The 12,516-nt window shown below is 30.9% G+C and overlaps 1 protein-coding gene across 20 annotated transcripts in view; it reads left to right on the top strand.

The window, feature by feature from the left end:
- LCORL (ligand dependent nuclear receptor corepressor like) overlaps positions 1-12,516 on the top strand; it is a 164,441-nt gene that overhangs the window by 39,221 nt on the left and 112,704 nt on the right. For all 20 annotated transcript variants that reach the window (XR_012918641.1, XM_076001132.1, XM_076001134.1 and 17 more), the window contains exon 2: positions 6,233-6,298. Coding sequence is in view for 18 of the 20 variants with exons in the window: in XM_076001132.1 (XP_075857247.1) it covers positions 6,233-6,298 (66 nt within the window). In the remaining 2 variants the exon portion in view is untranslated. The remainder of the gene's footprint in view (positions 1-6,232; positions 6,299-12,516) is intronic.

Here is a 12,516-nt window from a genome sequence, read left to right as displayed (position 1 = left end):
TCCAGGTGTGGTTAATAATTAGTAAATATAATAAATACATAAACTCAGAAAATTGAGAAGGATTAATCACTTCCCAGTTTGCTTTATGAGGCTAGCATTACCTTGTTACCAAAACCAAATAAAGATACTGCAAGAGAAAAGATGCTCAAAATCATTAGTCATCAGGAAATTGCAAATTAAAACTGCTATGAGATAACCAGGCACACACTTGGAATGGCTAAAGGCAAAAAGATTGACAGTGTTATATGTTGGTAAGGCTGTAGCATAACTAGATCTGTCATACATCACTGGTGGGAATGTTAAAAGGGTGCAACAATTTTGTAAAACAGCTTTTCAGTTTCTCAAAATATTTACCGCAAATCAAAACAACTCTTACCACTCAACTCAGAAATAACACTTTTAGATATTTATTCAAGAGAAATGATGTATGTTTAGAAACTTATGTATGTATGTGTCCTTTTTTTTTTTTTTTTTTTTTTTTTTTTTTTTTTTTTTTTTTTTTTTTTTTTTTTTTTTTTTTTGAGACAGAGTCTCGCTTTGTTGTCCAGGCTAGAGTGAGTGCCGTGGCATCAGCCTAGCTCACAGCAACCTCAAACTCCTGGGCTTGAGTGATCCTTCTGCCTCAGCCTCCCGAGTAGCTGGGACTACAGGCATGCGCCACCATGCCCAGCTAATTTTTTATATATATATATCAGTTGGCCAATTAATTTCTTTCTATTTATAGTAGAGACGGGGTCTCGCTCTTGTGCTCAGGCTGGTTTTGAACTCCTGACCTTGAGCAATCCGCCCGCCTCGGCCTCCCAAGAGCTAGGATTACAGGCGTGAGCCACAGCGCCCGGCCTATATGTGTCCTTTTTAAATAAGTCATGCTTTAAACAACTCAAATGGCCATCAACATGAGGTAAACAATTTGTGATATATATATATGTGTGTGTGTGTGTGTGTGTGTATATATATACACACACATATGAAACTACCTTAGCAATTAAAAGGAAAATACTTCTGGTATATGCAACAACATGGATGAATCTCAGAGACAGTTTGCTGACCAAAAGAAGCCAGACACAAAACGTTTATACTCTGACTCTGTCTGTCTGCAACTCTAGAAATGACAAGCTTTGTTTATAATGACAGACGGTACGTTAAAGTTTCTATGGGTTTGGGGATGTTTCCAGGCATTTGCTCAGAAGGGCATAAGGGTACTATTTGAGTTGATTGAAATACTCTGTCTTGATTATGTTCTTGGATAAATAAAGATATGGGTTTTCAAAATTTACTGAACTTTATTCTTAAAATGAGTACATTGTATTATCTGAAAATTATGCCTCAAAAAAGTTCACTTTAAAAAGGATGTATTTGTCAACAGATTGTACAGTAGAAGAATTTCATGAAGTGGAATCTATATGGTAGAAGAAATTAACCAAAATGCAGTAAAGAAAGAGAAAGAGATGTAAAATACAGAAGAGAAAGAGTGTAGCATGAATAGGATATAATGAAACCAACTTATGTACCTTTCATCAGTCTTAGGAAATGTGTTATCAGCAACAGATGCTCACTAAAGGAGATACTGTAGACAGAAGGAAAATAATCCTAGATAGTTGCTCTGAGAAAGTAATGTAAAAAGAAGTGATAAATATATGTGCAAACATAAAAGAACAGCATGTTTAGGGAAGTAAACAGAACAATAATATAAATAGGAAGGAAATCTACGTCTTAGAAGGATGGATAAAGATTTTTATTAACTTTAGACTCAGTATTCTAATTTCTGGGAATAGAAATAGAGGTCATAATTTTCATACTGATAGAAGAGGAAGAAAATGGAATGATGATCAGTTCCAAAGTTTGCAAGAAAGGAGAGAAATAGAACTGTAGAACCTTGACATAAATAGAACAAAAGTAGATAGGGAATTTAAACTCAAATATATCGGTAACTATTAAATTACTAAATTCTTGTTGTCACTCAGCTCTGCTTTCTTCTGAGCTGGCTTCATTCCCATGTAGAATCTCTTCATAAGGAGAGAAGAATAGCTGCAACAATTCCAGCTTATATAACCTCTATAACTCCCAGCCCCCCCCGAAAATAAAATAAAACATCTCTGTTAGCGTCACATATTGAGAGTTTCATGGAAGTACTATGATTGATCACACTTAAAATCCTTGGATCAGTCACTATGGTCAGTCAGAAAGAGTCCAGCCTGCCCACCTTTATTATTAAAGGTAGTACCAACTGCTTTATCATACCAAATCTAAGAGATTTAGCATGGTAGAAGTTTATTTCTTTATCAGGCATGAATTTAAAATGGATATTGCTAATTGGCAGAGGGCAGCTCTGTTCCATGTAGTTAGTCATTCAGAGTCTGCATGTACTTTATACATATTGGAAAAATAAGTTTTGAGCAAGGAAATGAAATGACATGGCCTGATGATTTTGTTTCACAAATGACGACAGATAGAAAGTAAAAATAAATAATTAACACAAGAATATATGAACAAGTTTTTCTTAACTGTCATATATTTAGTATTATTGCTTTGTCTCCTTGATGTTGGTCTATTATCCCACTTATTTATTTTTTGCTTAAATATCTCCTTATGATCATCCTCTCATAGTAATATATATATATATATATATATATATAGGAATTATTTGTCTTTTCCTGTGATAATAGGTTCCAAATCTTAAAATGTTTTATTATAATTGCTATAAGGCTACATTAATAAAAGCAATATGAAAATAAGTTCTGATAAAAATGTCAGAGGAGATTAAAAAAAAAAATCCCACCATATGCTGTTTATTAAAAAGATTGCAAAGAAATAATTGAAAAAGACATAGCATGGGAAAAAAATGTTTATAGCCATATAATATTAGACCATGTAGTCTAATGCAAAAATCATGGCTAGAAATAGAGGGTCACTTCATAATTATAAAATGTTCTATTCACCAGAAAAATACAACAATTATAGAATTATAAGCACTTAATAACATAGCCTCAAAAGCATAAAAGGCAAAAATTTGCAGAACTAAAAAGAAACAGAAAGAGCCAAAATCTTATGGAAGATTTTATGTCCTCTTCTCAACAATTGGTAGAACTAGCAGACATAAACAAAAGTGAGTAAGGATGTAGATTATTTAAAAAGCACAATTAACATGTTAATCTAATGAACAAATATAGAATGCTGCCTCCTGCAATTTCAGGATATATATTCTTTTCAAGCATATGTGGAGGATTTTTAAAAATGGTCTCTATTGACCATGAAAATAGTCTTAGAAAATTTCAAAGGATTGAAATCATATTGGGCATTTTCTATACCCTACAATGTAATTAAAATTTTATTTTAAAAAAAGGATAAACTATTTCTCTGTATTTGTTTTTTATTTCTTTTTTTTGTTTGTTTGTTTGTTTTTTTGTTTGTTTTTTTCTTTTTTTTTTTAGGGGAGTCAATACAGTTGTATGTTTTTTATTTCTGTTTTTGTGTTTGTTTGTTTGTTTGTTTGTTTGAGACAGAGTCTCAGTTGCCCCGGGCTAGAGTACCATGGTGTCAGCCTAGCTCATAGCAACCTCAAACTCCTGGGCTCAAGCAATCTTCCTGCCTCAGCCTCCCAAGTAACTGGGACCACAGGCATGCACCACCATGCCCATTTAATTTTTTTCTATGTTTAGTAGAGACAAGAGTCTCCCTCTTGCTTAGGCTGGTTTTGAACTCCTGACCTCAAGTGATTCTCCTGCCTGAGCCTGCCAGAGTGCTGGGATTACAGGCGTGAGCCACTGTGTCCACTCTGTTTCTCTCAATTTGGAAATTAAGACATATGCTTCTAAAAGCCCATGAGTCAAAAAAGAAGTTGTAATGGAAATTAGGAAATATTTTGACTGAATAATAAAGAAAATATATTGAAAGTTGTGGGATACAGCTTAAAGGAGTGCTTAGAAATTTATGGCTTTAAGTACTTATATTGGAAAAGAAGAAAGGCTGAAATTTTATGAGCTAAATATCCATCTCAAGAAGCCTAAAAAAAAGAGCAAAATAAACTGAAAATAAAGGATAGGAAGAAATAAAAACAGGAACAGAAATTAATGAATAAGGAAACAAATATGCAATAGAGAAGATCAAAGAATCAAAAAGGAGTTCTTTTAAAATACTAAAAATAATATTAAAGGAAATACTAGGACAGTAAACCCAGCAAACATGTGGAAATACCTCATTAGTTTAACATTAGAAATCAACCAGTAATTCACCATATTAAGAGATTTTAAAAAGAAAAAGGACAAAATTATTTCAGTAGATTCAGAAGAAGTTTGATAAAATTCAACATCTATTCATGATAGAAAAAAATTCCTGGCAAGCTAGAAATAGAAGGAACTTCATTAATGTGAGGTGGTATTTATTTTAAAAGAATATAATGTTTTATTAATGATGACCCTTTGAATGCTTTCCCATTTAGATTGTGTATAAGCCAGGGGTGCCTGCCTGCTATCACCACTACTTTTCAACATCATAATGGAGGTCCAGCAAGGCAGTAAGGCAAGAACAAGAAAAGAGAAAGCAATAAGGATTGGAAAGAAAAGAAAACCAAAACTGTCATTATCTATAGATGATATATTTTTATATGTAGAGAATCTCCAAATTATTATAATTAGAGAGTTTAGCATTGTTGGTAGATACAAAGTTAGTATGCAAACATCCACTGTATTTCTATAAACTTGGAAGAAACAAAACTTTTAACCAAGGATAACATGTTTGCAATAGCACCAACACTATGCAGTGTGAATAAATTTTAACAGGATATATGTAAGACCCTGGTCTTATCCACTGAGGAATTAAGAAACACTGTAGAACGAAAGTGTATCTCCTTATTTGCTTTTTTCTCTTCAATCGTTAATCCAGGAAATGTGCATTGTTTAAATTCAGTGGGCCTATACAAGGAGAGGCTATTCATTTTGTCTGAGATAACATAGAGTAATATCCTAAAACAGTAATTTGCAGTAATATTTGTGAAGCACATTGATCACAACAAAATAGAGTATCTTAGGAGAGTTTGGACTGAATCTGTCTGAGTCTCTACCTGGTATAAAAGTGTTTTCTGCAGTTTTCTTGAAAGCTTGCTCTGGTGATATGTAGTTCATTCACTTTCTACCTGAAATTTCCACTCACGGAAATTAGGACTAAGTCATTTCACAAAGATTTTATTCAGTACATATTTACCAAGCACCATGATAACCAACCGCCTTATTTTGTCAAATCTAAGATATTAGTTGGAAAATGCATCATTAGTTCATGTTTTATTAAATGAAAATGGTCACTTTTTGACTACGACTCATCCTTGATTCTAAGTTGAATCTTTATTTTTAGAGACGTTAAAATGATTTCCAAAAGCAATTTATAATTCATGGAATATTTCTATAAAAGTATTACCAATGTTTTACAATTTAGGAATACCACTGAGAAAATGTACTTTTTCTTTCATTTGTAGGGTCTGTCTTGCCACCTAGTTTTTCCCTCCCTGATCCATACATGTTTACTTATTTCTTTTTCTTGGTTTCTCAATTATTTTGTCATCCTGATCGGTTTTTTAAATGCCTGTAGTTATTGTTTAAAATTGAATAAAATATGAAGTTGTAAAATCTTAAAATTAGTATGTCCAAAAAGTAGAATACTTGGGAAATTAATGAACTAGGGTTTTGTTAACCTGACAAGATTTTCAATAATTTTTTCCCTAAAATTTAAGGATGTCCATAACAATGAACAAATTGTTGTATTTTAGTTTTTATAAGTAGGTTTAAATTTTATATATCATACTTTTCACAGCAGCAGTTTCTCCCCATTGACATTCACTCATTTGTGTAATTGAGGTTAAAGATGCTATTTTTTAATTAATATTTTTGGAAACAAATGTATACATGTCTTCTAATTATTTTTCCCTTTTCTACAAAATGATGACCTAAGAAATCTTCCCATAATATTTCAACTCAGGAATACTTCTAAATGACAAAATTGTTTACTTGTTTTAGTAGTGAGTGTTTTAATATTTTGATTTCTTTACAATCATGTAATTTCTAGTAGTCAATGTGTGACTTTTATTATGTTGTATATTGCTAGTTCAGCTTAATTCAACTAGAGGAAAAATAATACTTACGTTAAATTAATAATTTGCTGATTGATGTAGAGTTTGTGGTTTTTAATTATTATAAAATGAAGCTTTCCTATGGTTAATATGCTTTTCTTTCTTTAAAAACAGGTTTTGAGAGTATTTTAGAAGGGCTTTATGGACCACGGCTACGAAGAGACCTCAGTTTATTCGAAGGTAATTTAAAAATTTTACTTAAAAATGTTAACCTCCTGCCCAATTTAAAAAATGAAAAATTGTTGTTTCACACCAACTTTATATTAAACATGAATGTATAAACCATTTTAATTAGAAATTATTTTTAAATTAGTAATTAAAATAATTAAAATTTTAAATTACATAATGTCTTTTAAAAATATTTTGTTAGACTAAACCATAATAGAGACACTTGTTTTTAGCTAGTAATATAATACTTTTTTTTTATAAATTACATGCCCTAAGTTATTCTTAGATAGGATATAGATAAATCAAACCTTAATTAAATTAAATCTATTACATTGAGCAAATCATTAAATTTTAATTAATTGAATTGGTAAATTTAAATAAATGTTCACATAAATAAGTGTCTTCTACAAAGCTGTCACCCAAATTTTTATTTCTGTTTCTTTAAATTCTGTAGTCTTTTTATTTTTTTCCTAGTAAAACACAAACATTGGAAAGGGAGAATCTATGGCTAAGTGAACTAATAACATTGACTTCCCTTTATCTGTTTTTGTCAGGATATCTCTATCTAATACCTGAAGAGCTAGAGGTGTTATAAAACATTTTTTAAATGAAGAATTTATAGAAAAGAATATTGAGAACAGTCAAGGGTCTAATTTTTTTCTAGTTTTTACTGAGTTTGGGAAAGGCACTTAGGTCATTAAGCCTTTCAGCATATTTGTAATCTATAAACTTGTCTCTTCCTTCACTGGCATAGTTGGTGAAAATAAGTAGAGCCTTTGTTGCCGTTATTCCAAGGAGAAGTATCATTGGTGGTGTTATTGGTAGTAATGATGCTGGCAATGATTAATAACAAAAATTTTTTTTAACTTAACAGGAATACATTTCTTTTTAAATGTGACTTGTTTTGATTTTCTTTTCAACTTGTACTTAAAGGATGTTCTTAAGTAGTAATTTCATCTTGATGTTACCAATATATTTTCAAAAATGTCTTTAAATCATACTGAAATGCTTTTTCTCATATTTGCCAAAAATTATGATTTTTTATTTCTGCTATCTAGTGAATTTCTTAATATTTCTTATATGAATTTTAAAAATTGAGTATAACTTACTATTTTAAGATTAGATTATGTTCCCAAAGTGTTGCAACATGCTTATAAATGTTTGCTAATATGCTTACCATCATATTTTATACAACTTATTCCAAAAAACAAAGATTTACTATCAAATTGAAAGTAATTCATTTTTAATGATAAAATCTAATGTTTTTAAGGAATGGTTGGGAAAGAGGACTTTTTGTGCATTACTTAGTACAACTTAGGGCCCCTATGTATTACTAATACAACTTTCTTAAAAGAGGCAGTTTGTCAGTATCAAAAACCTAAAAAGAATACATACCTACACAGCACTTTTACTTTTAACTATCTTAAGAAGATAATCATATAAGAAGATAAATTATATATGTAAGGCTGCTCGTTGTAGTCCATTTAGGTTACAAATTTTTTGCTATTATATATTAAAAATAAGGGTCTATTTAATAAATTGTATTTATGAATTAGAATATATGTAGACATTAAAATTAGAGTAGAGTTTCTTAATGACATAGAAAGATTTTTAGGTTGAAGAAAAGTTGTATTGCATATACTGTACACTAATTCATCCTGTTTTTATAGAAAAAAGTATGTTTTTATTGTAAATGGACTAGCAAGACACAAAAATGTTCATGGTGGTTATATTTAAAGTATAGATTACGGATGATTTTCGTTTCTTTTTATGTATGTGATTTGTTTTCAATATCAAACATGTATTATATAATTTTAAAAATATTAAACTTTTCAAAACATACATTGTATTTTTCTTACTGAAACTTATAAATATTGGAAAGGCAGGTCTAAGGGTGATTTAATTGAAAGCATTATATATTTTTACTGACTAAGTAAAGTTTTTCTTTTTTCAGTTTTTCAGTGATATTGATCGCATTATGTATGTAATAATAGAATAGCATAGACTATCTGATGAACTTTATCCAATTTTATAAATTATAGAACCATAAAGAAAATTTCATTTTATTGGAGCTCTCAAATTTGTGAACACTTTCTTTCACAGATAACCTGTATTGTCTTAAACTACCCTTGAAGTGGGAGTGGGGACTATAGGGAATATAGGGACACAGCGATTTTTAATTTTTCCCATCTAGTTTTTAAAGAACCTGTGGATTATCTTAAATATATTGCCAGTGGCTTTAAGGTCTTTGAGTTCCTTAAACGTTGAGGTCAGGAAAATGGTGTTCAACTTTGTATTCCTAGCAACCAGTCAGAGTTCAAAGTGTTTGAATAGCTCATTGAAGCCCTTGGGCTCCTGACTACTATATGGCAATGTAGGTTACAGGTTTGAGGCTGAGGCTGTTATCTCTTGTTGCTCATGGTACAGGCAGCCTAAAACTCAGATTGCTACTCTACGAAATACTGCCTTGTGTGTTCAGAGTTTTATATTTATGTAATACTGTTTGTTATTTATTATAGCCTCTTCTTCCAAAGGCATTAGCTTAAATACTCGTGGAATATTTTGATCTGTGATATAATTGCTGTGATACCATAGTTTAGCTGTTTTATTATTTGCTTAGAAATGTAGAACTCTAGGATAGTGTTTTATAGGTATATCAGAAATTTTATCTTATAATTTACACATTGGGTAGTGTCAGCATAAATTTTCTACTTTGATTTTGATTGAATTATTTTAGATCTTGTATCTGGTCAGTTTTATGTGCTAACTCTGTTTCCTTCTATTATACTCTGATACCTTTCTGCTGGGACCAAAGGTATCTCTAAGGGTCCTTTTCTCTTCTGTGTAAGAAAGAAGAGAGAAAGATTTTGTTTGAGACAGAGTCTTGCTGTCACCTACAGTGTGGTGGCCTGATACTAGCTCATTGGAACCTCAAATTCCTGGACTTAAGTGAAACTTCTGCCTTGGTCTCTCAAACAGCTGGGAGTACAGATGTGTGCTACCACGACAGGCTAATTTTTTTATTTTTTGTAGAGATGGAGTCTTGCTATGTTGTTCAGGGTGGTCTGGAACTCCTGGGCTCAAGCAATCTTCCCACCTTGGCCTCCCAAAGTGCTGGGATTACAGGTGTGAGCTGCCATACCTGGCCTAAGTGTTTTAAGTTGAGAGAGTGATAGTGGTGAAGGGAATAGTCAAACTTATATAATAGTCAACTTATATATATTTCTATATATATAAGTATAAGCTCATTCTTTATTAATGTTGAGTAGTGTTATTCAGTTATGAATTATAGAGCTAAAAGTATATGTGAACTGTTGTAACAACCTGTCTTCAGTCAGATGAATGATATCCATGCAGAACATGAGCTTAAGGATAGAAACTCCGAAATGTGCTGTTCTAATGGTTTATCATTCTTATGGCTAAGGAAAGCTTTTTCTTAAATCTTTTAATTTCAATCATTTCTTATTTTAGCATAGTTTTACACTGAATTAAATATTTTTATCTGATATATAATATTTCTAAGCAATGCTGACTAATTTTAGTTTCACGAGTTTTTCTGCTGAGCTTATGGATTAACAAGGAAAAATCTAAAGAATCAAGCATTTAACCTATGCTTGATGTTTCTTCAGCCTTCTTTTCTTACTTGCTGTTCTTCTGTATTCATATTTGAAGTCAGTGTTATGTACTTCCTTGCCTTCTGGCAACCCAGATTGCAACTTACTTACTCTTACTTCCCCCACTTCTGTTTGTTTGTTTATATGGTTATGTATGTATTATACATGTATATTTGTGTTCCTTCAGCAATTAGTTATTATAGGAAGGGCTGAATGTTCTAAGGAAATAAATGCCTGTAGAATATTATATTTAAAATATTATTTGTTTATATATATGTAACACATATTCATTTTAGAAAAATAAAATACATAGGTAAGCCAGAAAGAAAAAATCACCCCTAATCCCACTACCGAGAGGTAACCTCTATTAACATTTTCATATAAATGTAAAATAAAATGTTTGCATGTATTTTTTCTTTTATTAAAATCATGTACACTGTATACATAGTGTGTGTATATTGTGCTTATTCACTCATATACCATTTAGATATATAAAGTTCTAGATTATCATTTTTAATGTCTGTACAGGATTTGTTGTAGAGATACTGTAATTAATTTAATTAATTCATTTAATATCCTATTGCTGTATATCCCTTCCATTCTTTCTCAAAGAGATCTTGTACTTCATGTTATAAAATTAGCTGAACTTTGAATATCAGGCATTCTTTTTCTCACACATAGGCATATACTTGCTTCATTGATCTTTTACCCCAAATGTTCAAACTTTGTTTCTCCAGGAGGCTTAGGTAAATTCTTCATCTTTTTTCTTGCTTTTTTGAATTAAAAAAGTTTCTAATCAAAGTTGATAAAGAGTGATGGCATTATAAACCTGAATCTGTGCAAGGTTGAAGATAGCTATATGTTTTGAAGGAAATTTAATCCAGTGCTACCAAAGTTTAGAGCCTCTTGAAAAAGCATGTAGAAGCTATTCATTATAGACATCTCCAGCTTTTTTCTCATCCCATTCTACAGAAGTGTGTTTTCTTTGTTGTTGCCATTATTAAAAATGGTTTACTACTTAGATACTAGGACTATGAGTATAGATACTCCTCACTATACAAATTTATATGCAGGGATCTAAATTAATATATGTTTTTAGATAAACCATTGGAAATCTGAGCCCTTGTTACTCACTGTTCTCAACTTAGAAACCAAATAAATTGGAGAACAAAGGATTCTTCTGCATTATTCTAAATTACTTTTAATTATGAAATTAAACACATAGTATTTATATACATTTAATTTAGTAGACTTTTAGTTTGCAAACCGGCTGTTGTTTCCATGGAAAAATATATTCTAAGTTTCATCCTAATACTTAAAAATCAACTTTGACACATCGTGTGTGTTAAAGTTGAAGACTTCTGTATCATATACACTAATGTTTTGAGAGGTTTACATTTTAATTTTTGAATTTTGATTCAGAACCACTCCCAGTTTGAGTGGTTTTAAAAGAAGGTTTTGAGTGCTGCTAATTTTTAATTTGTTGAAAACAAAACAAGAGTCCTAGTTTTCTATCTTCTTTTGTCTGTCTCATGACTCTGTCCTTTTGAGGAAAGCATAACTATTCTCTCTTTTTGGAAGTCTTCAAAAAGCTTTAAATGTCATGAACTTCACACATTTATGTACTCTCAGAAGAGTACCCACTACTCTATGCTTTTCCTTCCCTTCCATCTGCTCTAAATGCACTTCTCCTGCCATCATAGGACTTTTTAAGCAAAAATTTACTCAATAGGAACAGATTGTATGTGACATGAACCTCAGTGCAGTAGTCCTGTGGAAACCGATTGATAGATGTTTGTTGATTTTTCTCTAGGTGTGTCCACATATCAAAGGGATTATTTATATCAGGTCTGCAATCTATTGAATCTCAGCTAAATCCATGTCTTGACTGTTTTGAATGGCCTGTGAACTAAAAATGGTTTTTACATTTTTAAATAGTTGAAAAAAATTAACATCTTATGACATGTGAAAATTATATGAAGTTCAAACTTAATTCTTCAGTTAATAAAGTTTTACTGGACATAATCCCTCTCATGCATTGATGGCTATGGCTGCTTTTGTACTATAGTGGTAGAATTGAGCAGTTGTTACAGAGACCATATAGCTTGCAAAACCTAAAATATTTACTATTTGCCTATTTATAGAAAAGATTTACTGAATCTTGACTTACAACACTGACTGAAATTTACTATGTTAGCTTAATATCTTTTTTCCAACTGTTAATACTATGATGATAGGGAAAATAAAATGACTTTTTAATAAGATTTATTAGAGAAAATATTTTGAATGCTTATTTTGTGTTAGATGCTAATTAGCAATAAGGAAAGAAAAATTAATACGCAAGATATCTTCTTAACTAGGAACTCATGGCCTAGTATTAAGTCAAAAGTCAGTGGTTTTCTAGTATGAATTGATGGTGTTGTATAGAATAGAATTAAAACGAGAGAATCTAATGCTATTTTATTGTTATATAAATTATATTATTATTAATGAAAGTCCATAGTTTACTTTAGGTTCATTCTTTGTGTGTTGTACAGTTTTATGAGTTTTGCCAAATGAATGTATATAGTATCATATGCAATGTGTATCACTGCCCTAAATATTTCCTATACTATA

This window comes from Microcebus murinus, chromosome 3, assembly GCF_040939455.1.
Source record: "Microcebus murinus isolate Inina chromosome 3, M.murinus_Inina_mat1.0, whole genome shotgun sequence".
In the NCBI taxonomy this organism is placed as follows: Eukaryota; Metazoa; Chordata; class Mammalia; order Primates; family Cheirogaleidae; genus Microcebus; species Microcebus murinus.
The sequence above is the reverse complement of the archived record's forward strand: the minus strand, read 5'-3'. Positions and strand labels throughout refer to the sequence as shown.